Genomic DNA, 26,864 nt, shown 5'->3' with positions numbered 1-26,864 from the left:
AATAAAATCAAAGAAATTATAAAATATAATATTGAGACAAGAAAATTTGAGATTTAATGAAAAAATAGAGAATATAAGAATAGGATTTGAATGAAAAGAAAGAAGAAGAAAAAATTATAACCTATTGAAAAAAAAACCATTGGGAAAAAGTTTAAACTAGTTGTTGGATGTTTTATTTTTATATATTATATAAAACAGCTTGCTATTTATTAAAAGCAAAAATGAAGAAACACAACCCATGGTTTCAGTAAACCATCCATAGGAAACACAAGGAGCGAAGAAAAACAATTAATAAACCGAAGAAAAAGTAACAGCAAACAGTTGAAGGGACATTACAATGCTCCCCTTCACTTTTCAATCATCATCCATAGGAACCAGTTGAAACAGCTTAACCACAGTGCTCTTTCACTACATAATCCAACTCTCCACAAAACAAGGTATTAACGAATAAGAGGAAATGAATCTGACCTCACCTTTTTCAGCAACTTCGCCTGAATCAACGTCGGACCATCCTCAATCCAGCAGACATCGCGTTTCCGGAGAAATCCTTCCCGTGCTAAAAGGTGAGCAACCCTGTTACCACCGCGCTTAATATGTTGAAATTTGAAATGTTCAAAGCCCAAGACTAACTGTTTAGCGTCCCAAATGTAACTGCTCACCCCCGATCAGTCAATCCCCGAACTATTTAATTTTGCAATCACTACGGCGGAGTCGCCCTCAATCTCCACAGAACGAAATCCTAGATCCCGAGCAAATTGGATAGCCTACGAGCCAGACAAAGCCTCCACAGCCACTATCGAAGGTATGTGCTCTCTCCAGAAATAAACTGCGCCCAACAGTAAACCCATATGATTTCTAACAGCGATCCCTATGCTCGATGCTTATAGATCACCATAGAAACCCGCATCAAAGTTCTCCCGAACCCATGGTTCCACTGGCGGTCTCCAAACTTCCAAAATAGGCGCCCTACAACCCCCACCTTCCGTCGATAAGGATTGCAGTTCCCAGGCATATCCCAATATAAAGGTAAGTAGTGATTGAATTGGCCGATCATATCTTTCATGTATTATTCCGTTTCTAGAATTCCAGATGACCCATCTTGATAAAATGACAATCTGTACACGTTGCTCTCCTTTGTCAAACAGCTCACTGATCTAGCTCATGAACGTCTTGTCATTTGGAGGGTTTTTTTTTATAAATAATACAAAAAAAATTAAAATAATATTAAAATAATAGAACCATTTTATTATGTACTAAAATGGTACAAACAATAGAAAAAAGCTGACGGAAGTGACGGGATTTTAGTCGAGGGTCTGCCACAGGTGGCACCAAAGGTGCCAGTGGGCACCAAAGGTGCCACTGTCACAGGCGACACTTGTGACATGTTTTCCCGCCTTTTGGGGAACTTATAATGGTCCCTAAATTCACTTTCACTTCAGCTGCACGAAAGAGAAGAAAGGAAAGGAGAAGAAGAAGAAGAAGGAGAGGGTTGTGCCGAAAAAAGAAAAGAAAAAGAGAGAAAAGAATAGAGAAAGGAGAAAGAAAGAGAAGAAAAAAAATAGAAAAAATAAGGTATTTTTTAAAAAATAATAGATTATCTTGTTATTATATTTTTTTGTATATTTTTTATTTTTTGTTGTTGTTAGTTTAGTTATTATTATTAGTTATTAGGATTAATAGCAACCCTAATTATTATTTTAGTTAGTATTATTATGGTTAGTTTTTAGGGTTTAGTTATTAATAATTATTGTTACTTAGTATTATTGTTAGTAAAAAATTAATATTATTATTATGGTTAGTTATTAGAATTAGTAAAAACCCTAATTATTATTTTAGTTAGTATGATTGTTAGTTTTTACACTATATTATTGTTAGTTATTATTTTTAGTAAAACCTTAATTATTATTGTTAGTTAGTATTATTTTTAGTAAAAAACTATTATTATTATTATTGTGTTAGTTATTAAGATTAGTGGTTAAATGTTGTTCATGTACAAAATGATAACTGAAATAGTATGAGCTTATGAATGAAAAAAATTGCATATTGAAACATTAATTTTTTTATTTAAGTAATTTATTTACTGTTCGAAATTGTTTTTTGAAATTTTGTTTATTTTTTAATAGATTAAATATTTAAGATGGATGATAAGTTTTTCGTATGCGTTTATTTCGATGGAATCATCTTGACAATAACTGTTGGATGTATATTTGAATGTCGGCAATAAATAGAACTTGTAGACGACAAAGATGTGGAGTCAATGATCGCTCTTTACTGTGGGAATGAGAGTGACAAAAATGCACCGATTCACATATTTGCTGAGTTAACCGGTATGGAGCAAAATGAAGATGTCAATGCATATGGTGAAGAACATGGAGCTCAAGAATCGTGTATGGTAGCTTCAATATCGTACGTTGATAGTGAATTGACTATATGTGGGATCGGTATCGATCTCAATATTACACCCGATATTGATGTGGTTGGTGATGATGGATATGATGGTAGCAATCATTATGATCAAGAGGTCAATAGTGACAGTGATCCCGATGTAGACGATGTACCTGATGATATTGACAATGAAGATGTGAATAACGATGGAAACATTAACGCGTTTTCGGTCGGGAACCAGATGCGACGTATTGTGATACAAAATAATTCTGGGCCACACATGTCGCTCATAGACCCTGACGAAGCGCATGTAGTTGAGTTCCCGGAGTACCCTGAAATACTTCCTGCTCACCGACTGGCCGTAAATTTTGATCATGATGAGTTATTCGTAGGCCAGAGATTTGAAAGTAAATAAAAGTGCGTATTTGCTATTAAACGGTATAACATGAACATATCAGTAGACTATAAAGTCGTAGTTTCTAAACCGACAGTATATATTGGGGAGCGTTGGAAGGCAGCGGAAGGCTGCAATTGGCGGGTATAAGTTGCATTCAATCAAAATTCGCAGATGTGAGAGATACGAAAATTTGTGGGGCCTCATACATGCACATCAACACGTATGACAGAAGATCATCGAAAACTTAATTCCAAAACTATCTGCACTGTATCATGCCAATAGTGAATGACATGCCGACCATTAAAGTTTCAGTACTGATTGCCGAAATGCAAGCACAATTCCAATATCGAGTATCATATCGAAAGGCGTGGATAGCTAAACAGATAGCAATAGAGCAATTGTATGGGATTATGATTCGTCGTATAACGAGCTACTAGGATGGATAACTACTATGCGGGAGTACGTACCGGGGACTATGATTGAGTTACAGACAAGACCATATTACGACCCGGACGACCAATTACAGCCAAGGAAAAGAATTTTTCATCAGATGTTCTGGACGTTTGATCCATATGTGCGGGCATTTTCCTACTGCAAACTGTTTGTGCAGGTGGATAGGACCTCGCTATATGAATAATATACACAGATCCTACTTCTTGTGGTTGCTCAAGACAGCAATAGAAACATGCTTCCGATAGCAGTTGCCATCGTAGATAAAGAGAACTTGAAATCTTGAGAATTTTTCCTTACCAATCTGTGGAGGTATATTATTAGCAACGATAATATTTGCATCATCTCTGATAGAGGGAAAGGTTTAATTGCAGCAATTAGGCGTTCTGGTATGCCATGGAGATCCGTTTACTGTATCCGTCTTGCGGCTAACTTCCATCGAAATTATAATAATGCAGACTGAAATAGACAAATAGTGGCAATGGGTAAATGATAACCTTATCTTTTCAATATAAATTGTAATGTTATATGTTATCGAGTTACTGGAACTTATCTTTTCTTAATACGTATACAGCGTACGAGTTAGAACCACATATTTTCTGCCAAAGAATGATTCGATTTGAGAGTGACATGGAGGGTCAAACGAACACATCTTTCCAACAGTGGTTGGGTACAATAAAGTCGTGGTAATGGGCTCAGAGTTTTGACGAGGGCTTTCGTTATGGTCAAATGACCACAAACTTAGTGGAGGGGTCAACGTTGTGTTGTTGAAAACACGATATCTTTCGATTGCATCTGTCTTCTCGGCTACATTCTACAGGTTGACTACCTTGATGTCAAGAATGGGTCAGCAACAGGTCGACTAGATGGAGGCGGGACACGTGTTTATCGAAGATGTCAGGGATACAATTGTTGTAAACCGTCAGATGGCGAGGTCGATGAATGTAGAAATATATTCACAACGCCTGAAAACGTTTCGAGTTACGGAAACCATCGGTCATCGACCCGGTATACCACCAGGTCCTATGGAGTTGATCTCTGGAACAGACGGTGCAAATGTAGAAGGTTCGAAACACTTCATTATCCATATGCGCACGTCGTGGCAGCGTGTGCTAAAGTGAACCTTAATGTTGAACAATTTATCAATGATATGTGCACGCTCGAGCGCACATTATGTGTTTGGGAAAATGAGTTCCCCGTCCTACCTGACCTGTCTACGTGGAAGGTGCCTCCGACAACTTTCGAATTTGTCCCAGACAGAGGGCTACACAGGAATCTAAGAGGTCCGTAATCATCCAAAATCCATAATGAAATGGAAATTAGGGAGAAATCCAGTGGTAAGCGGATAATTGATTATAATATTCAATTCTTGATTAGGTTTGTAATCTAAAAAAAATCATCTGAAAATCCATTCAATATTTAAAAGAATATTAAGAAGTTAAAATTTTATTCTATATTATTATTTATATGGTTTCCAAATTAAGTTATAAAAAATATAATTGATTTGAAATAATTAAAATTATATCCAAAATGGAGCCATTTAACATTAAATTCAGTTTAATATAATGCAAAAAGAGAAGAAAAGTTTCGTACTAAAAATACCTAAAATTAATCTAATTAAATTTATATAAAAAGTACAAACTTTGTAATATAAAAAAAATGCAAACTAGAGTAATATCAAAACCGCAAGAAACCCCTAAAATTGATGGTTTGATGGTGTGGTCCTAGGGGTATACCTCTGTGGAGGTCGATGTTCACGTTGTGGGTGATCGCGATGACCAACATCCTTTTTAGGCGTAGGTGGGGATGTGCTAAACATGGAAGAAAAATCATGTGGCTCGAATGGCATCGATGAACTTGAACCGGAAGGAGTGCCATGATGCTGTGGATACGACTTACGGGGACTGATGTATTGCAGTGGATATGGGCCGGGAATGCTGTACTACGGTGTGTACGATCTAAAGATATCAAACCCGTAATGGTATCTGCCCCCTGACAAGCTCAGAAAATAGTCATTACTCGCCAAATCTGGATAATAAAAATGTGAATCCGAATGTGAATATGATTGCTCGGGATTTGGCTCGAGTTTCGACTCGAGCCCTAGTAAGGGATCAGGCTCAGGATCAGAATCTGCTTTTGGTTCCGTCTTCATATCAACCATTGGCTCGTGTGCCCCAAGTCGTTGCATGTACAGGGGGACTACAATCGACTGCCCTCTAAGTAGATATGGCTTTGCCAAACTAGAGTACCATTATATGTACTCTACTGATGGTTGCAAATCGGAAGCCATAACCATCTGAGGTATTCGAGCCATCTGATTATTCCACAGCGCAATAAATCTCCGGTGCTTAACCCCCAAATTCAACTACGGTTTCCCTCTCTTGTTGATGCCGTAAGCCACCCTAACCTCGCATAGCGGATCCGGGATATATTGGACGCAACCAAACTGTCGTAGCACTCGATCCCTATGGTTCCACTCGATTACATTGAAATTTATAATTGCTGCGTCAGTGCACCACATATGAGAATGAACGTAGGCAGATGAGAGTATAATAGCTGCAATTTTCGGTCTACGATATGGCATCCGTATAAACTGCATGATTAATAACATGGTTATAATTTAATACGGTGTGAGAAAGATATAAAAAGTAACATGTCATGAATATTTGAATAGTTTACCCATTCCCCGGCATGCTGCTCGATCATTAGACGGTATATCGGGACAATGTACGACCTCCCGATACTTGGATAAATATTATATCTACGAACATAAATTTCAAGTCAATATAGTATCGTTATAATAGTATCATAAAGAAATTATCAATTAATGATAAGTTATATTTTATCACTTGTTAATTAGTGGATATACATATGGTTGGTGACTAACTGATGCCAAGAATAGCATCCGATAAAGTGCCTAGGACTACAACAATATAAGGCATCCGCTCATGTCTATGACAGTAGGCTTTGTCGTCCGACAAAGCTCCCGATACAACACTATCAGAACGGCGGAGCCCCAGCTATACGAGCGAACATTACTCAAATAAGCTAATAGAGGTAAGTGCATGATATGAACCTTGTTGTTGTTTGAATCGAGCATCAGTACTCCCTCTATAATATGCATAATGTACGCTCGAACAACGCACATCAACTCTCCTTCAGTGGCATTAACTGATAAGTGTCCAAAATTGCCTTTCAACCATGTAAATTTCAAGCCCAAAAATTTTGACTCATCATCGTCGGGCGAGTCTCCTAGTTGGCTATAACATAGTGCAGCCGGCTCAGCAAATGCACTTACTCCCGTTACGGGACTCCCGTCGATTGAGAGCCCAAGCTGCAGTGCAACATCCTCTAAAGTCACTGTGCACTCCCCACACGGAAAATGAAAAGTGTGGGTCTCCGGGCACCACCGCTCCATTAGTGCAGATATTAAATCGTATCGCAAGTCAAATGTTCGGATCAATACTGCTGACCCGAATCCTGGTTGCTCTAAGTAGGGCATCAATCATTTATCCGGGGGATATCCTATACCATTCACCCGGCCCCTTAATACACGGTACGAGCCCTGATAGTGTTAAATTACGGAAAATAAATATTAGGATAACATGATTTATTTTTATATATTACGTATATCCTTTTTAATAGAACTCGTGATTAAAAAATAATAATATATTACCATATTATTAGCCGCATCAGATATTGAGGATCGTCGTTAATCAATCGAGCCATTGCGATGCCTGCAACTTCAAAATAAATTTCTGTTTTTAATTTCAATGTATTTTTCTTATTTTCAGATTTTATTACTTTCAAAAAATATATTATTTTCGTATTTTATTATTTTATATTATTTTAGTACAGAAAGTTTGAAATGTATTAATTTAGTGTGTTTTTTTATATAAATTTAGTAAAAAACCCTTATTTTGGCCCTTTGTTTGTAATTTTCTTATTTTCGAATTTTTTTACTTTCAAAAAATATACTATTTTCGTATTTTATTATTTTATATTATTTTAGTACATAATATTTGAAATTTATTATTTTAGTGTGTTTTTATACAAATTTAGTAAAAAGCCCTTATTTTGACTGTTTGTTCGTATTTTTCTTATTTTCGGATTTTATTACTTTTAAAAAATATACTATTTTGATATTTTATTACTTTATATTATTTTAGTATATAATGTTTGAAATGTATTATTTTAGTGTGTTTTTATATAAATTTAGTAAAAAAACCCTTATTTTGGCTATTTGTTCGTATTTTTATTTTTTTCGGATTTTATTACTTTCAGTAAATATACTATTTTCGTTTTTTATTTCTTTTCGTATTTTATTTTTTCATAAACATATTTTTTCGGTATTTTATTTTTAATACTATTTTTTGTAAAAAAAATCTCATTATAACATGCTAAATAAATTTCATAAAAAATATATCTATTCAACATAAAACACACTTAACAAATTAATTAAATAAAATAATAAAACATAGAATGTACATAACATAAATAATAACATAAATAATAAAATAATAAGACATAGTATGTACAAAACATAAATAGTAAACCATAACATAAAAATTAAAATTAAATTATGAATGAATGAAAATATAGATAAATATAAATGTACCTTAATATCTCTTTTTAATCAAATAATGTCTTGCAAAAAAAATAAATTTAAAATTAAATCTCAATTAAATCAAAACCAATCACATTATAATAATAACAACAAAAATAAACAAATTTCTTTTATACCATTACTTACTCTATTAAAAAAAATACCTTTCTTTATTTTTTTCCTTTCTTTTTCCTTCCCTCCCTCTTCTTCTTCTCCTTCTCTTTTTCTTTTTCCTTTTTCTTCCTTCTGCGCCTCTTTCCCCTTCTTCTTCTTCTTCTTATTCTCTTCTTTTCTTCTCTTATTCTTTTTTCCTGCAGCTTCATTTTGCCACTGTGGGGATCATTATAACGGTCCCAAAGACAAAGAAAGACAAAAAAATACGGGTTGGGGTGCCTCCTGTGGCAGTGGCACCTTTGGTGCCGCTTGTGGCAGACCCTCGACCAGGGTCCTGTCACTTCCGTCAGCTTTTTTTTTACTGTTTGTACCATTTTGGTACATAATAAAATGGTTGTACTATTTTAGTATTATTTTAATTTTTTTGTATTATTTGTGTAAAAAGCTCTCATTTGGAGGTATAACATCCCAAGTGACCCCCAGTTTGTCCCATAGCTCCAATAGCCTAGGGCAATCACGACAAGCATGTAAGAGAGTTTCTGAACCCCCACCACACTGAGGGCACATTCTGTTTGAACCAAGACAACGTTGAAATAGGTTTACTTTCATAGGAATATCATTATGTAAAAATGTCCAACATGTAAATTTCTTTTTTTTTGGGCACCTTAGCAGCCCAATGGTTTTTTACACAAATAATACAAAAAAATTAAAATAATACTAAAACAGTACAACCATTTTATTATGTACCAAAATGGTACAAACAGTAAAAAAAAATTGACGGAAGTGACAGGATCCTGGTCGAGGGTCTGCCACAGGCGGCACCTTAGCTCGTATTTTGTCTTTCTTTGTCTTTGGGACCATTATAATGGTCCCCAAAGTGGCAAAATGAAACAGCAGGAAAGAAGAATGAGAGAAGAAGAAAAGAGAAAAAGAGAAGAGAAGAGAAGAAGAAGAAGGGGAAGGAGGCGCAGAAGGAAGAAAAAGGAAAAAGAAAAAGAGAAGGAGAAGAAGAAGAGGGAGGGAAGGAAAAAGAAAGGAAAAAAAATAAAGGTAATTTTTTTAATAGAGTAAGTAATGGTATAAAAGAAATTTGTTTATTTTTGTTGTTATTATTATAATGTGATTGGTTTTGATTTAATTTTAAATTTATTTTTTTGCAAGATATTATTTGATTAAAAAGAGATATTAAGGTATGTTTATATTTATCTATATTTTCATTCATTCATAATTTAATTTTAATTTTTATGTTATGTACATTCTATGTTTTATTATTTATGTTATGTACATACTATGTCTTATTATTTTATTATTTATGTTTTATTATTTATGTTAGTACATTCTATGTTTTATTATTTTATTTTATTTAATTAATTTGTTAAGTGTATTTTATGTTGATTAGTTATATTTTTTATGAAATTTATTTAGCATGTTGTAATGAGATTTTTTTTTACAAAAATAGTATTAAAAATAAAATACCAAAAAAATATGTTTATTAAAAAAATAAAATACGAAAAGAAATAAAAAACAAAAATAGTATATTTACTGAAAGTAATAAAATCCGAAAATAAGAAAAATACGAACAAAGGGCCAAAATAATGGTTTTTTACTAAATTTTTATAAAAATACACTAAAATAATACATTTCAAACATTATGTACTAAAATAATATAAAATAATAAAATACGAAAATAGTATATTTTTTAAAAGTAATAAAATTCGAAAATAAGAAAAATACGAACAAAGGGCCAAAATAGGGGTTTTTACTAAATTTATATAAAAACACACTAAAATAATACATTTCAAATATTATGTACTAAAATAATATAAAATAATAAAATACGAAAATAGTATATTTTTTGAAAGTAATAAAATTCGAAAATAAGAAAAATATGAACAAATGGCCAAAATAAGAGTTTTTTTACTAAATTTATATAAAAAACACACACACTAAATTAATACATTTCAAACTTTATGTACTAAAATAATATAAAATAATAAAATACGAAAATAATATATTTTTTGAAAGTAATAAAATCCGAAAATAAGAAAAATATGAACAAAGGACCAAAATAAGAGTTTTTTACTAAATTTATATAAAAAAACACTAAAATAATACATTTCAAATATTATGTACTAAAATAATATAAAATAATAAAATACGAAAATAATATATTTTTTGAAAGTAGTAAAATCTGAAAATAAGAAAAATACGAACAAATGGTCAAAATAAGGGTTTTTTACTAAATTTATATAAAAAAATACACTAAATTAATACATTTCAAACTTTATGTACTAAAATAATATAAAATAATAAAATACAAAAATAATATATTTTTTGAAAGCAATAAAATTCAAAAATAAGATAAATCCGAAAATAAAAAAATATATTGAAATTAAAATCAGAAATTTGTTTTGAAATTGCAGGCATCGCAATGGCTCGATTGATTAACGACGATCCTCACATATCTGATGCAGCTAATAATATGGTAATATATTATTATTTGTTAATCACGGGTTCTATTAGAAAAGGATATACGTAATATATATAAATAAATCTTGTTATCTTAATATTAATTTTCTGTAATTTAACACTATCAGGGCTCGTACCGCGTATTAAGGGGCCGGGTAAATGGTATAGGATATCTCCCGGATGAACGATTGATGCCCTACTTGGAGCAAGCTGGATTTTGGTCAGCAGCATTGATCTGGACGTTCGACTTGCGATACGATTTAATATCTGCACTAGTGGAGCGGTCGCCCCCAGAGACCTACACTTTTCATTTTTCATGTGGGGAGTGTACAGTGACTTTAGAGGATGTTGCACTGCAGCTTGGGCTCCCAATCGACGAGAGTCCCATAACAGGAATAATTACTTTTGCTGAGCCGACTGTACTATGTTATAGCTTACTAGGAGACTCGCCCGACGATGATGAGTCAAATTTTTCGGGCTTGAAATTTACATGGCTGAAAGGAAATTTTGGACACTTATCAGCTAATGCCACTGAAGGAGAGTTGATGTGCGCTGCTCGAGCGTACATCATACATATTATCAGGGGAGTACTGATGCCTGATTCAAACAATAACAAGGTTCATATCATGCACTTACCTCTATTAGCTGATTTGAGTAATGTTCGCTCGTATAGCTGGGGCTTCGCAGTTCTGACAGTGTTGTATCGGGAGCTTTGTCGGACGACAAAGCCTGCTGTGGTAGACATGGGCGGATGCCTTACATTGTTGCAGTCCTGGGCACTTTATCGAATGCTATTCTTGGCATCAATTAGTCACTAACCATATGTATATCTCCTAGTTAACAGGTGATAAAATATAACTTGTCATTAATTGACAATTTCTTTATGATACTATTGCAGCAATACTATATTGACTTGAAATTTGTTTTCGTAGATGTAGTATTTATCCGGGTATCGGGAGGTCGTACATTGTCCCGATATACCGTTTGATGATCGAATAGCATGCCGGGGAAGGGGTAAGCTATTCTAATATTCATGACATGTTATTTTCTATATCTTACTCACACCATGTTAAATTATAACCATGTTATTAATCATGCAGTTTATATGGATGCCATATCGTAGACCGGAAATTGCAGCTATTATACCCTCGTCTGCCCACGTCCATTCTCATATGTGGTGTACTAACGCACCAATTATAAATTTCAATGTAGTCGAGTGGTACCATGGGGATCGAGTGCTATGACAGTTTGGTTGCGTCCAATAAATCCCCGATCCGCCATGTGAGGTGGGAGTGGTTCACGGCATCAACAAGAGAGGGAAACCGTAGTTGAATTGGGGGGTTAAGCACCAGAGATTTGTTGCGCTGTGGAATAATCGGATGGCTCGAATACCTCAAATGGTTATGGCTTCCTATTTGCAACCATCAGTAGAGTACATACAATGGTACTCTAGTTTGGCAAAGCCATATTTACTTGGAGGGCAGTCCACTGTAGTCCCCCCGCACATGCAGCGACCTAGGGCAAACGAGCCAGTGGTTGATATAGAGGCGGAGCCAGTGACAGATCTTAGTCTCCAGCCTAATCCCGTACCGGAGCCCGAGTCGGAGCTCGAGCCAGATCCCAAGCAATCACATTTACATTCGGATTCACAGTCTTATCATCCAGATTTGGCGGACAATGACTATTTCCCGCGCTTGTCAGGGGGTAGATACCATTACGGGTTTGATATCTTTGGATCGTACCCACTGCAGTGCAACACTCCCGGCCCATATCCACTGCAGTACATCAGTCCCCCTAGGTCGTATCCACAGCATCATGGCACTCATTCCGGTTCAAGTTCATCGATGCCATTCGAGCCACATGATTTTTCTTCCATGTTTATCACACCCTCACCTGCGCCTAAAGAGGATGTTGGTCGTCGCGATCACCCACAACGTGAACGTTGACCTCCGCAAAGGTATACCCCTAGGACCACCCCATTGAACCATCAATTTAAGGTTAAATGGCTCCATTTTGGATATAATTTTAATTATTTCAAATCAATTATATTTTTTATAACTTAATTTGGAAACCATATAAATAATAATATAGAATAAAATTTTAACTTCTTAATATTCTTTTAAATATTGAATGGATTTTCAATTGTTCAACATTAAGGTTCACTTTAGTACACGCTGCCACGGCGTGTGCACATGGATAATAAAGTGTTTTGAACCTCCTACATTTGCACCGTCTGTTCCGGAGATCAACTCCATAGGACCTAGGTGGTATACTGGGTCGACGACCGACGGTCTTTGTAACTCGAAACGTTTTCAGGTGTCGTGAACATATTTCTACATTTATCGACCTCGTCATCCAACGGTTTACAACCATTGCATCCCTGATATCTTCGACAGACACGTGTCCCGCCTCCATCTGGTTGACCTGTTGCTGACTCATTCTTGGCATCAAAGTAGCCAACCTGTAGAATGTAGCCGAGAAGACAGATGCAATCAAAAGATGTCGTGTTTTCAACAACACAACGTTGACCCCTTCCACTAAGTTTGTGGTCATTTGACCATAATGAAAGCCTTCGTCAAAACTTTAAGCCCATTGCCATGGCTCCATTGTACCCAACCACTATAAAAAAGATATGTTCGTTTGACCCTTCATGTCACTCTCAAGTCGAATCATTCTTTGGCGGAAAATATGTGGCTCTAACTCGTACGCTGTATACGTATTAAGAAGAGATAAGTTCCAGTAGCTCGATAACATAAAACATTACAACTTATATTGAAAAGATAAGGTTATCATTTACCTATTGCCACTATTTGTCTCTTCCAGTCTGCATTCTTATAATTTCGATAGAAGTTAGTTGCAATTTAACGGATGCATTAAACGGATCTCCATGGCACACCGGAACACCTAATTGTTGCAATTAAACTTTTCCCTCTATCGAAGATGATACAAATATTATCGTTGCTAATAACATACCTCCGCAGGTTGGTAAGGAAGAATTCCCAAGATTTTAAGTTCTCCTTATCTAATATGGAAAATGCTATCGGGAGCACGTTTCTATTGCTGCCTTGAGCAACAGCAAGAAGTATGATCTGTGTATATTTTCCATATAGCCAGGTCCATCCACCTGCACAAACAGCTTACAGTAGGGAAATGCCCGCACATATGGATCAAACGTCCAGAACATTCGATGGAAAATTCTTTTTCCCGGCTGTAATTGTTTGTCCGGGCCGTAATAAGGTCTTGTTTGTAACTCAATCACAGTCCCCGGTACGTACTCCCGCATAGTAGCTATCCATCCTTGTAACTCGCTATACGACGAATCATAATCCCTATACAATTACTCCACTGCCATCTATTTAGCTATCCACGCCTTTCGATATGATACTCGATACTAGAATCGTGCTTGCATTTCGGCAATCAGTACCGAAACTTTAATGGTCGACATGTCCTTCACCATTGGCATGATACACGTACAGATAGTTTTGGAATCAAGTTTTTGATGATCTTCTGTCATACGTGTTGATGTGCATGTATGAGGCCCAACAAATTTTCGTATCTCTCACATCTGCGAATTTTGAATGAATGCAGCTCATACCCGCCAATTGCAGCCTTTCGCTGCCTTCCAACACTCCCTAATATATACTGTCGGTTTAGACACTATGACTTTATAATCTACTGTTATGTTCATGCTATACCGTTTAATAGCAAATACACACTCTTCTTTACTTTCGAATCTCTGGCCTACGAATAACTCCTCATAATCAGAATTTATGGCCAGCCGGTGAGCAGGAAGTATTTCAGGGTACTCCGGGAACTCAGCTACATGCACTGCGTCGGGGTCTATAACCAATATGTGTGGCCCAAGATTATTGTGTATCATAATACGTCGCATCTGGTTCCCGACCGAAGACGCGTTAATGTTTCTATCGTTATTCACATCTTCATCGTCAATATCATTAGGTATATCGTCAACATCGAGATCATTGTTACTATCGACCTCTTGATCACAATGGTCGCTACCATCGTATCCATCATCACCAACCACATCAATATCGTATGTAATATTGAGATTGATACTAATCCCACCTATAGTCGATTCACTATCAACGTACGATATTGGAGTTACCATGCACGGTTCTTGAGCTCCATGTTCTTCACCATATGCATTGGCATCTTCATTTTGCTCCATATTGGCTAACTCAGCAAATAAGTGAATTGGTGCATTTTTGTTACTCTCATTCCCACAGTAAAGAGCGATCATTGTCTCCACGTCTTTGTCGTCTACAAGTTCCATTTTGGTGAATTTGATCGAATTTGTCGAAACTGGAAACTTATAGAAATTTTTTTTTCATTCCATCCAACGAGACATTTCTATTAAATCTCATTTCTATTTGTTGCCGACATTCAAATATACATCCAATAGTTGTTGTCAAGATAATTCCATCAAAATAAACGCATATGAAAAACTTATCATCCATCTTCAATATTCAATCTGTTAAAAAATAAACAAAATTTCAAAAAAAAATTTCGAACAGTAAATAAATTACTTAAATAAAAAAAAATTAATGTTTCAATATGCACTTTTTTTCATTCATAAGCTCATACTATTTCAGTTATCATTTTGTACATGAACAACATTTAACCACTAATCCTAATAACTAACAAAATAATAATAATAGTTTTTTACTAAAAATAATACTAACTAACAATAATAATTAGGGTTTTACTAAAAATAATAACTAACAATAATATAGTGTAAAAACTAACAATCATACTAACTAAAATTATAATTAGGGTTTTTACTAATCCTAATAACTAACCAGAATAATAATATTAGTTTTTTACTAACAATAATACTAAGTAACAATAATTATTAATAACTAAACCCTAAAAACTAACAATAATAATACTAACTAAAATCATAATTAGAATTTTTATTAATCCTAATAACTAACAATAATAACTAAACTAACAACAAAAAATAATAAAAAATATACAAAAAAACATAATAATAAGATAATCCATTATTATTTTTTAAAAATACCTTATTTTTCTATTTTTTTTCTTCTCTTTCTTTCTCCTTTCTCTATTCTCTATTCTCTTTCTCTCTTTTTCTTTTCTTTTTTTGGCACCGCCCTCTCCTTCTCCTCTTCATCCTTTTTCTTCTTCTCATTTCCTTTTCTTTCTTCTCCTTTGTGCAGCTAAAGTGAAAGTGAAATTGGGGACCATTATAAGGTCCCCAAAAGGCGAGAAAACATGGCACAGGTGTCGCCTGTGGTAGAGGCACCTTTGGTGTCGCCTCTGCCACTGGCACCTTTGGTGCCGCCTATGGCAGACCCTTGACTAGGGTCCTGTCACTTCCGTCAGCTTTTTTTTATTGTTTGTACTATTTTGGTACATAATAAAATGGTTGTATTGTTTTAGTATTATTTTAATTTTTTTGTATTATTTATGTATGTAAAAAACCCGCAGCCCAAAGTTGTCTGTAACATCGCCTAATAGTTTGCCCCATATGATTGTACCTGTCATCATCCGAGTTGGGGAAGCCTCGGAGTAGAAGTTGATACCCATTCCAAACTGTGTAATTTCCATCATCTACAAGGCACCATCTCCACTAATCTTCCAATGAGTGAAAGGCCAAAGGAATAGACAACACATTCCGCACATCCTAGTCAAAGAATAACCCTCTTAGCAATTCCTGATTCCAACTGCCACTGTTAACATCAATTAAATCAGCAACCTTCTCAAATCCATTAATCCTCATAGATTGAATTTTGTAGGGTTTCTCACCGGGGAGCCATGCATTATCCCAAATGGAAACGGAAGAGCCATTCCCCACTTGCCATCCACAGCCCATTTGCAGTAGTCCCTTAGCTGCCCAAATAATGTGCCACATGAAGGAAGGTTGATTCCCTAACTCTGACCCCATAAAATTAGTAGTTAAGTAGTATTTAGCTTTAAGCACGCGAGTAACTAAAGAATCTGAGCTATTCATCAAACGCCAACCTTTTTTAGCAAGCAAAGCAATATTAAGTTTTGACAAACTTCGAAATCCCAATCCACCAACTTCCTTAAGATCGCACGAACCCTCTAAGGAACACCAATGAATCCCTTCCGTAAGTTAGCCTCACCCCACCAATAGCGACAAAGCAAGGCCTCAAGCTCTTTACAAAAAGAAGTCTGAAATAAAAAAAAACAAGACATAGGGTAAATTGGGATAGCTTGTAGGATAGATTTAATAAAGATAGCCTTACCACCCTGCGAAAGACACCTATTAAGCCAACTCCCAATACGATCTAAAACCCAGTCCTTAATAGATCGAAAAGCCTGCTTTTTGTTTCTTCCAACAATCACCGGAAGTCCCAGATATTTCCCAGGGTTTGCAGTACCGCGCACGCCCAAAGTGTCTTCCATAGCAGCTCGCAACTCAGGGTGCACATAAACACTAACACGGATTAGGGATTTCGCAAAATTAATCTGTTGCCCAGAACAATGTTCATATTCTTTTAATAGTTGGATTTTTTAACTGTTGGGAAAATGATTGTTGACTTACTGTTGGACGAAAACGCTTCTAGTTGGAAGTGTGTTTTTATTCTCTCTACAAAAGCAGTCTGTTTTCCTAAATTTTAGGAAACACATCTAAAACTCTTAATACGTTTCAAAATCGTCATATTTGCTTAATTAACTCAAATAATCCAACCCAAAATATAAAATTTTAAATATTATATTTAATACAATAAAATATTTATTTTATTTTATTTTATTTTTTAATATAATAAAACATTTATTATATTTATGATTATTTTTTTAATATAAATATTTTTTAACGTGTTAGAAAACTTTTATTTTAGAGATTTTAATGCATTTGGTTTGTTATTTTTTAAATTTCTTAATTTTAAATAAAAATTAATCTAAAATAATAAAATATGGACTAGCCGAGTCAAGCCTGGACTTATCTTTCTTAAATTGAACCAAGCTTGAGCAAAAAAAAATAAGGTCATTTTTATGGCCAGGCCGATTCTAAACTTAAAAAATTGATCTAGATAGCTTAACTCGACCTATGAACACTTTTAGTTGCACTTAAAGAATTTGGGTAACGAGATATGGTAAAGTCAACCCGGCCTACCCATCTCATCATTGCGCGTTATACCGTGAGTTCTGCGCGCGGGGCTGTGGCGTCTGTTAAGTAGTCAGGTCAGTCAAGCAGATTTAAAAGGAAAAAAAAAAGTTTAACTAACCAAACCAGGATTTCAAATCTGGGCGATTGGAGCTTAAACCTGGAGTTCCTCCATATTGCCATTTCCTTTCCTTTCCTTTCCTTTTAATTGTTTCACATGCATTTTGACCCTTGTTATTTAAACACATTCAATTTCCTTTCCTCGTGATCTCAGTTTTAAGGTGACATAAACTTAATTTATTATCGAATCTTTATGTGTATCAATCCTATTTTTCTTTTAATATTTTGGATCATTTAACTCTGAAGGAGCATCTTGATTTCCATTTGGTTCCTAAGGAAAAATGGATTGGAAAGCCAACCCATTTGTCTTTCTTAAAATTTGTACGACAACCAAACAAGTAGCTTATTTTAGGTCTCCAATTATTCCTTCTATTTGGAATGCAGTTCATGTGCTCCATAAAGCAATCTTTAATTTTACATTTGCTATACATTTTGCAGGTTGATTTCATTGTTGATGAATTTCATGAAATTTGTTTAGAGGCAATGTTGCCATATAGGTTTTCTTTCTTTGGAGATGGGGGATATAGTAAGGTTGGTACCGAGGATGGAGATATAAGTCAATTGAACCCAAAACTAAAACTGCAAACTGATCGAGATGTTTATAGACCTGGAGATTCTATCTATGTCACAATTGAGATCTGCAATCCCCTAATTGGTGACAAGACTAGTAGTACTGTGCCTTCACTTTGGGTTGAAAGGCTTGGCTTCGAAATTAAAGGGATTGAGAAATTGGATACCCAATGGTTTGCCATCCAAAAACCATTGACCGGAATGAAACATGGGAGAGGTTGGATTAAAATTGTATTCATTGCTCACTTATTTAGAGTTTATATTAATAGATTGAATTCGAAATTCTTTTGCTTTATACTTTTTTCTCTAGGAGAATGAAGTCAGATCAATGTAAAGGAGTGTGTCTAAACTGCTATTTGCCAACATTTTCAGTTTCTTCTCACATTTTAGTATCAAGTAATCTTTTAATTTTTGGCCATTAGTCTTCAACGTCATTTCAAATTTAGATAAATTGCATTAGCAATCGGCCTTGTTTTTAACCTTGGGAGATGAATAGAACTGAAACTGATACCAAAAGGAAAGAAAAAGATCATGTACTCTTTCTTTCTTTCTTTCCTTTTATTATTATTATAATTATTATTATTATTATTATTTGTGCATTTTATGTTTATATTATTGTTCTCAATCCTTTTTTTTTCAGGTGAACATGTTTTTTTGGATTCTTCAACACCATCAATGGTTTCAAATCAGATTGTGAATTCTGGCTCTTCAAAAAATTGTTAGTCTATATACTGTTAATGTTTTATGGTACATATATATAAGTGCAAGTGTGTAAAACTTGTTCTTTTTTTTTCTTTCGAAATCTATTTATCCATCATAAAATGTAATCAATGCTATTGGTGAGTATTTCTTTCTCAAGCAAAATGAATATACTGACGTTGTAGTGATGAGCAAATGCAATCCTGTTTTTGTCAAACTCCTAGTTCTTTTCTTGATGAAAACTGCATGATACTAAGTTGCTTAAAAATTAGTATAGAATTATAATTCATTCAGTTCATTTACTTTTTAGAAAGAAAAATTGTAGCTAGAAAGATGGATTTTGTCATAAGAAAAACAATAGAAGGAAGAAAGAACAAATGTTGAGTCTCTTATCTGCAAAAAGGGCTAAATATGCAAAAAGGTGATTTCAAAGATGAAAGCTATATTGCATTATTTGTAAATGTCTCCATTTCTAGTTGAATTACTATAGGCACCTAGTCATGCAGTTTTTTTAAATGAATTTTTAATGGTTTTTAGTATACAGTATCTTGTTACTTCTTGCTATGGTTATTTGTCACAATTATTTACCTTGTTATTATTTCATTATATTTTTCATTCAACAGGTTTTCTTTTTGTATCTTACTTTTTACTCTTATTTGTAGATGTGGTACGAGCTATGCTTCCTAGCGTTATACCACCATCTTACAAGGGTACTACCATTCGTTATTTATATTATATAAAGAGTACCATGTCTGTTCCATGGCTGCTAATGGAAAATGGTCACTCCAGCAAGGAGTCCGTAAAAGATCTTACCAAAGTGGTTGGTTTTACTTATATTCATAATTTTTTTGATCGATCCCAAAATTTTCTTCTGTTATCTTTTACAATTAGACATGCTTGACTTGATGATAGTGCTCTTGAAATAGGAATCTTGTTGAACTTTCTGGTAACAAAGCTACTTCTGACCTAGGGTTCAGACAGTCTGCTAAAGACTTGCCCCGCTGTAATAGGGAAAAGTCAAAAGAACAAAAGAGTCTGATAATCATAAGTTTATTTGTTGTTTCATATGTGAGGAGCAATGGAAGTTTATAGCTATTTTTCACTTTCATAAATTTGTATTTTGATACTGGTGCAAGGTTTCTGTTTATGAATATAAGGCTGAAGTTTTGAAAATCCTTAAATGTCAAAGATTTTGTCATTTGCATTTGAGTGCCCGTTAACCATTTTGTTTACTTCATTTGTGCAATTGTATTTAATATTGGCGATAATTCACTTTGTCCTCTCTTATTGGCTCCTTTTTTAGTACATAAATTTTTGTTTTTTGAAAGCTAGAGTACGTAAATTTATAGTTAAACACATTGGGGAATTTTGGCATATCCATGCATGTGTTTCTTTTTTTGCATTTGTCCTCGTGCGCAACTGTATCTTGGTGAGGACTAGTCATCATCCTAGTCTGATTCTTTGAACTATGTATTATGTGGAAGAGTTATGATATATCATTGATTTTTATGAACTTTGCCTTCCAACAGGAGGCTCGTGTTCCTTTTCAAGTATGGGTAACTGAGAAGGGAAATGGTTTGGTAATGGAAGATGGCCAAAGTGATGGTAAGTTGTTAACATTTCAAGTTTCAACTTTACGATCTCTCTTCCTCTATTTTAATTTATTAAATTTGGTGAAATTATTGATAAGCAGTAATTTTCAGTTTTGACGTGATGAGTATGTGCTTCTAGTCAAGAATTTTAATGAAGTTTTAGGATGCAAATGTAATTACTCAACAATAAAGCAGGAAGGATGTAAGAATTTAAATCTTAAGCAAAGGTAGATATGTTCCAATCATTGCTAGATTTTGTTTCCAGTGACGTTTTCTCTTTTCTCTCTCATAGAGCTAACTCTAGTATTGTAAACATTAGTCATTGCTTGTCATATAAAGAAATTCAATAAGTTCAATCTGATTTGACAATAACTTAAGTTTGATAACTATGTTTCCTTTTGATGTTTTAGATATTGTTCCTTCCACTACCATCCAAACAGATATGTATTGGAAAGAGATAGATGGAGACTCGGAATGGGTAAGGCTGTTATTAATGTTGATAATGCTTTTGGCTTATTGTTTGAGTTGAATGATTTCTCAGTAAATTGATATTAGTTACAGGCTAGGGTGAGTGACACGAATGATGGTGTCGAGGAAGGGTATGAGAGCTCAAGAGATGAAATATCATCTGTTTCATCATATAACCCTTTGAAGGAAAATTTGTTTAAAAGCTTTAGAAGTTCCTTATCCTTTGAATCAACAACAGCCAGGTCTTCAAATAGAGATGGTCCATATCATGATATTGACTATTCGAGTTTGCCTTCAAATGTCGGACTTCATCGATTATCAGTGGCTGAGGTCATGCATGATTCTAACACTGGTAATTAAATTATACTTGATTATGCAATTTGCAAGAAGTTATACTTGTTTATGTACAGACACTATTTGCACTTTACACTAAACTTGTCTTTTCTTCCTGTCATCATATAGACATACTTATGTGTTCGGTTCAATTGTTGTGATTACTTGTAAGATTTTCAGCACACATGCTGAGGCAATACCATTGGTTTGATTCGAGATAATAGGTTTTCTTTCTGATCCTTATCATGCCCTCCGAAATATTTTCCAACAGACAAATCATTGGCTGTTTTATCTCAAAGTCAGCAGCAGGCTCCTGCAAGAACTCTATATCCGGATGTAACAGGAGTATCTTCTGCACCTACTGAATCTGTAGCCTGTAAAGTATCAGACTTTCTGACATTTTTTATGTTTTGTTTGTTTCTCATGCATCATAAATCTTGTCTTCATCTGTTTAATATGTGAATCTTGGTAAACTTAATTTTTAGCATTTTCTGCAGCAGAGGGCTTTATTCGAGGAAGGTCTTATAATATCAGGATGGATGAACATGTTTTGCTAAGATTTTCCCCCAAAAATTCTGAGTCCACATATTACTTTAGTGATATGGTAAAATCAGTTAAACTGGTAGCTTCTGTCTCCTTGCTTAAATCATGTTTGTTGTTTCTTCTCTTATTGTATTCCTTTTACCTATTCGATTAACAGATAGGTGGTACTCTTACTTTCTTTCATGAAGAAGGAGCTAGAAGATGCCTTGAGGTAATGATCAAATTGAGAAACTACTAGATAACTGAAGAAACTATGAACTATTGAATGATGCATCTTGAGGTTAACTAGAAGAACTGCTATTTTTAGGTTTCAGTGACACTGGAAACTTCTGAAACCATAAATCGGCGTTTTGTTCATCCTTCTAGAAGGAATTCCCCAACAATTACAAAGGTTTTCCTATCCAAAATTTTCTAATCTACAGTTCATTAATGAATTACAGTGTTATTTATTTATATGTCTGTTTTGAGCTTTCACTTTATCTAGCTACATGCACGTGTTAATGACCTACATTATATGCTTGGAAAGTGACACCTTGAAAAATTGCTGCTTGTTTTTTAAGAAGTTTTGGGTTGCTAGAATCCAGTTCCTTTATAGTTTTTTTACAGATAGTGTTCATTATCCCAATTCCAAAGAGCTTTCTCTTTCCTTCTAGTGCTTACTACTGTGTACTCCAAAAGTCCTAAACCTATTTCTATGATTTTAATGAAAACGTTCCTTTATAGAAGAAAGGAACTAAAATGAATTTAGGCATGAAAAAGTAATTGAATCTTGAAGTGGTTTAGTTATCTCCCCCCCCCAAAAAAAAAAAAAAACGAAAAGAAAAAGAATCTTAAACTCAATTTATTCTTCAAAATATGTTATATTCCTTATAATGTTGGCCATCATTCCATTCCTGAGAATGAGCATTGCTTTACCGTCTGACCACATTTGCCTAGGTACTAGCATAATACGCCATCAATGTTTAGCTTAGAAGGTTTTACTTTTTGGAACCATTTTATCCTTTGGAAGTCAAGATAAGAAACTCATTTTCTTTAGATGCTATTGTAATATTTTTTATTGATTTCTCTTGTAGGTTCAGAGTGATCATCATGAGGTTGTTGCTGATTTAGTACAGACAAGTTTTCTTTTCTCTATTCCAATGGATGGCCCCATGTCCTTTTCCACTCCTCACATCTCGGTTGAATGGGCTCTAAGATTTGAATTTTTCACTACTCCAAAGAACTTAGACTGGACAAGGTATGACCATGCGACACTGATTGCAATCAAATCATTCGAGCTTTTAAAAAGAGAATCTTAGTAATGGTTTACTTGGCATTGAAGATTGTCAATCAATTGTATGCTTGTCGGCTATATGCATATACCATCAATACATATTTTCTATGGTAGAACATTTTTCATATCTTTTTAGAATACTTTGACATGGTATTAGCAGAAAAGAAGCAATAATCGAAGATTTAAAAATAAAAATAAAAAAACTTCTGGAAATGCATTTAGTATGACCTGTAAGTTGGCTTCCATTGCTGCTGTAGCTTTGACAAAAATTGTTACCTAAAATTGTAATGTCGTACAAGAGAGGTTAGACTTGGACTTCAAAATTAAAATGGGTTAAAATAGGTAAAACTCTGTTCATAGTTCTATTGAAATTAATAGAAAATTCCTGCTTTAGGTGTTACCAGGTATAATATTAAGCTGTGCAACCACTTCTTGATTTTGAATTCAGATACGAGCATCCTCTTTTAGTAGAAGGTAGAGACAAAAGTGAGTGGGTTCTTCCTATAACTGTGCATGCGCCTCCATCTGGAACTTCATCCACCCTCACACGTACTGAGAAGCCTTTCTCTTTAGAGCCCTTATGGGTTCATAGTTGAAGGTAAGTTGTTTCGACTTTTCCAATAAACTGAATTACTTTATCAATAATCTTTGTTGAAACCACAAAATAATGAGGGCATGGCTCAATTACGTATTTTACTAGCATTATCGGATTCAAAGACAGATACAGCTTAACTGAGTTGTGTTCAACTCCATTACCATTTAATGCCAAGCAGAGTCAGTTTGATTTAATAGACCGTTTTTTCCAGGAGTCCCAAATTCAGTTTCTCATTTTTCTTTTTGTTTAATGTCTCGGCATTTGTAACATAAAATTTTTTATATTCAATTTTTGTCAGCTGAAAATACATTATTTTGGAGTTGCTTCTGTCAATTGTCAAACATATTTTCAATTTGCCACTGGCCAACGTTATTGTCAGCTCGCATATATTAACACACTCTTCATTCGAACGTTCCCGGAGAAGAGCAGTTCTAAACATGATATGTTGAAACACAATTAACATGTTTTGTGTTTGCTTTTAGGATTTTGATGTCTTAAATAGTTTTTGTTATATTTATGTTTATATGATTGATAAAAGATTATGAAACATAATACATATATGTGAATTGCGTAGGCTGCTGAGAGTCAAGAATGAAGTCTTTTTTTTCTTTTAAATGAAGTTTTATTGTTGGAAAAAAGAAGAATGGAGTGAAGCAATCTTAAAATTAAATTCTCATATTAAATGCATGTTAGCCAAAATCCAGTACTGAAATCTAAGGGATTAATGCATTTATGCAGTGCCTTTTTCAAATAATAGTGTGTTTTGTCAGGCTCCTCGATTTGATTTCTTCGAGTTTGAAAATTGATTTTAGTGTTAGAATCGCATTGATGGATTCAATTGGTATAATCATAAATTTATGGTCCTATTGCTTCAATCAAATAACATATAATTAAAAAAAGTCAAGCATTTTCAACCAATAAAAAAATTAGAAATTGAAAAATTAGAAAAAGAAACAGAAACAAACTAATTTGATTTTTTATTATATTTTCTAACAAAAAATTGGATATTTTTGTTATTTTGTGATTTATTTATAGGGATAAATCTTAAAATTATACATAAATTCTGGTTTGATGTGTAATTTTATATATAAACTTTGATTTTGTGCAAATTTATACATGAAATTTTGATTTAATCTAAATTTTACAAAATATTGACACAATTATTAATATAGCATTATTTTATATTTATATATTACATACCCGTATAATTATATTTATCTAATATAAAAATAAATAGATGTATTTATTTCTTTAAATGTGTATAATTGAATTAAAATTAAAGTTTCATGTATACATTTGAACCACAAATCAAAGTTTCATGTGTATAATTATACCAAATTAAAATTTATATATCAAATCACACATTAAATCAAAATTCATGTATAATTTTGAGATTTATCCCTTTATTTTTATTCTTAACTTATTGTAAATATCATTTTTTATTTTTTTTATAATTTTAATATTTTAAATTTTTCTAAAAAATAATTGTTATTGGTTTATTCTTTTTAATTTTAAAAATGGTTGAACCGTCCAATATATTCAATTTGACCTTTGATTCGGAGAACTTTAGATTTTATTTTTAGATATATTTGTACTAATATTATTTTTAAAATATATTTAAAAGATAAAATTATTTGTACACATGTATTTTATAAAACCAAATTTTTATGCACATGTGAGTGAAATAAAATATTATTATTAAGATAAAAATTAAAATAATAACCCACGATTTTCTATTTCAAGATTGGAAATTGGTTGATCACCCAAGCTCAATGACTAAAGTATTTTTTTTCTAAAAATACTTTTGAAAAGTAATACTAAACTCGATTTTGAAGAGCAGAATGCTGGAAGCTTGATCAGTAATCAATGTCATCATACTCTTGTGAATCAAGTCTACGGAGATTCCGACGACTCCAGTAGTGTCAAAAGTAAAAGAGAGTAAGAATTAAGGAACCAAGAGGCGGACTCTCGAGCTACGTTGCGTAGGCATATTAATATTAATACTGATGAAAATGTTGGGGCTATACATCAAAATGTCCTCACTAACCGGGGAGTTCCCTTAACAGTTGGAATGTGTGTTGAAGATGATAATTACAACTATCAACAATAGACACCATCTTCAGTCAAAGTGGATAACATTTAATTGACATTGCCTACCAAAGAACCATGATTAGGTTCACATGGAATGTAAGAGGTCTGGGTCAGCCTCTTACTTTCTAACATGTTACAAATTGAGCCATCAATATAAGATTAATTTGTGCTTCTTAATGGAAACTCGTGCTTTTGTTGAAAAGTCAATCAACTTAGCTCATGGGTTGGGTTTCCATGCTTTTGAGGGGTTATATTGTAAAGGGAAAGGTGAAGTCTCTTCGTCATGTAGAAGACTCCTCTAAAAGTTAATGTTGTAATAAAAAAAAGCACTTGGTTTGTTGTTTGTTGTTGATGGTTGTGATTTTTTCCAGTTATCTTGTATTCGTGGACATCCAATAGTTCACAAAAGGAGCACGGATAGGAAAAATATATATGAATCCCTTCTTTAATGTCATATCATAATAATTGGATTGTGTTAGGTAATTTTAATTAGGTATTAAATTTTGAAGATAAATTATCATTCAAATCATTAGAATTACCAATGGTTGAGAAATTATATGAAGGTATCCACAAGTGTGGTATGATTTGTTGGAAAAAAATAGATTTCTTGGAAGTTTTGAGGTATATTCTCGATTAGTAAAGGTGGAGATTTGAATCATAAAATTATGGTTTTATATTCTACTCCACGAGACATTCACAACGGTATATTATATGCTCAAAATGGTTGAGTGAAGAATGAGAAATTGATACTAAAAGTAAGCCACTTGTGAATTATGTTGAGGAAAATGAAAAGCTTAGTCCCACATTGGTTAGAAATCAAGTGTGGAGTATATTTATATATGTGAAGCGACTTGATAGTTATTGAATAATTGAACTAATGCTTTCCCTCATACGCAGGAGGTGCAACCAAGGTTGGGGCCGTACCTACATGATGTGGGTGACTCAAAATATTCAGACAGCAATTTCCAAAACTTCATTTGATTTTTTATTTAAAACCAAATAATCTTCAAGAAAAGATACACACTAAAATTTTCCGTTTATT

The 26,864-nt window shown here is 33.7% G+C and overlaps 3 protein-coding genes across 11 annotated transcripts; 2 read left to right on the top strand and 1 right to left on the bottom strand.

Annotated features, from left to right (window-relative positions):
• The first annotated feature begins 247 nt into the window (after positions 1-247).
• LOC107946109 (uncharacterized) lies at positions 248-23,952 on the top strand. 8 transcript variants are annotated; one of them, XM_041106854.1, is made up of 15 exons: positions 248-563; positions 670-802; positions 888-1,026; positions 18,097-18,445; positions 18,869-18,946; positions 19,590-19,747; positions 20,457-20,532; positions 20,930-20,997; positions 21,075-21,339; positions 21,592-21,696; positions 21,818-21,924; positions 22,021-22,074; positions 22,171-22,254; positions 22,937-23,100; positions 23,585-23,952. In XM_041106854.1, the coding sequence occupies exons 4-15, from the start codon at positions 18,142-18,144 to the stop codon at positions 23,730-23,732; spliced, it is 1,611 nt and encodes a 536-aa protein (XP_040962788.1). In that variant the 5' UTR covers positions 248-563; positions 670-802; positions 888-1,026; positions 18,097-18,141; the 3' UTR covers positions 23,733-23,952. The 8 variants fall into 8 exon arrangements, with proteins under 8 accessions (XP_040962788.1, XP_040962790.1, XP_040962792.1 ...); XM_041106856.1 differs by lacking the exon at positions 22,171-22,254; XM_041106855.1 differs by lacking the exons at positions 248-563; positions 670-802; positions 888-1,026 and adding an exon at positions 16,212-16,325.
• LOC121224141 (protein MAIN-LIKE 2-like) lies at positions 10,309-11,515 on the top strand. Its single transcript, XM_041106859.1, has 3 exons — positions 10,309-10,437; positions 10,550-11,265; positions 11,354-11,515. Exons 1-2 carry the CDS (start codon positions 10,384-10,386, stop codon positions 11,237-11,239), a joined length of 744 nt encoding a protein of 247 aa, XP_040962793.1. The 5' UTR covers positions 10,309-10,383; the 3' UTR covers positions 11,240-11,265; positions 11,354-11,515.
• Positions 12,230-17,089, bottom strand: LOC107946110 (uncharacterized). Of its 2 annotated transcripts, XR_001696833.2 has the most exons (6): positions 16,676-17,089; positions 16,428-16,601; positions 16,212-16,340; positions 15,944-16,135; positions 13,219-14,913; positions 12,230-13,129 (listed from the first exon to the last, which is right to left on the bottom strand). XR_001696833.2 is itself a non-coding variant. In XM_041106860.1 (2 exons), the coding sequence occupies exon 2, from the start codon at positions 14,713-14,715 to the stop codon at positions 14,011-14,013; it is 705 nt and encodes a 234-aa protein (XP_040962794.1). In that variant the 5' UTR covers positions 14,716-16,135; positions 16,212-16,344; the 3' UTR covers positions 12,230-14,010. The 2 variants fall into 2 exon arrangements, 1 of the variants encoding a protein (XP_040962794.1); XM_041106860.1 differs by lacking the exons at positions 16,428-16,601; positions 16,676-17,089 and having other exon boundaries at positions 12,230-16,135; positions 16,212-16,344.
• Positions 23,953-26,864: the final 2,912 nt, after the last annotated feature.

This window comes from Gossypium hirsutum, chromosome D12 (assembly GCF_007990345.1).
Source record: "Gossypium hirsutum isolate 1008001.06 chromosome D12, Gossypium_hirsutum_v2.1, whole genome shotgun sequence".
Taxonomy (NCBI): Eukaryota; Viridiplantae; Streptophyta; class Magnoliopsida; order Malvales; family Malvaceae; genus Gossypium; species Gossypium hirsutum.
Note: the sequence above shows the minus strand (reverse complement) of the source record. Positions and strands in the feature narration are given on the sequence as shown.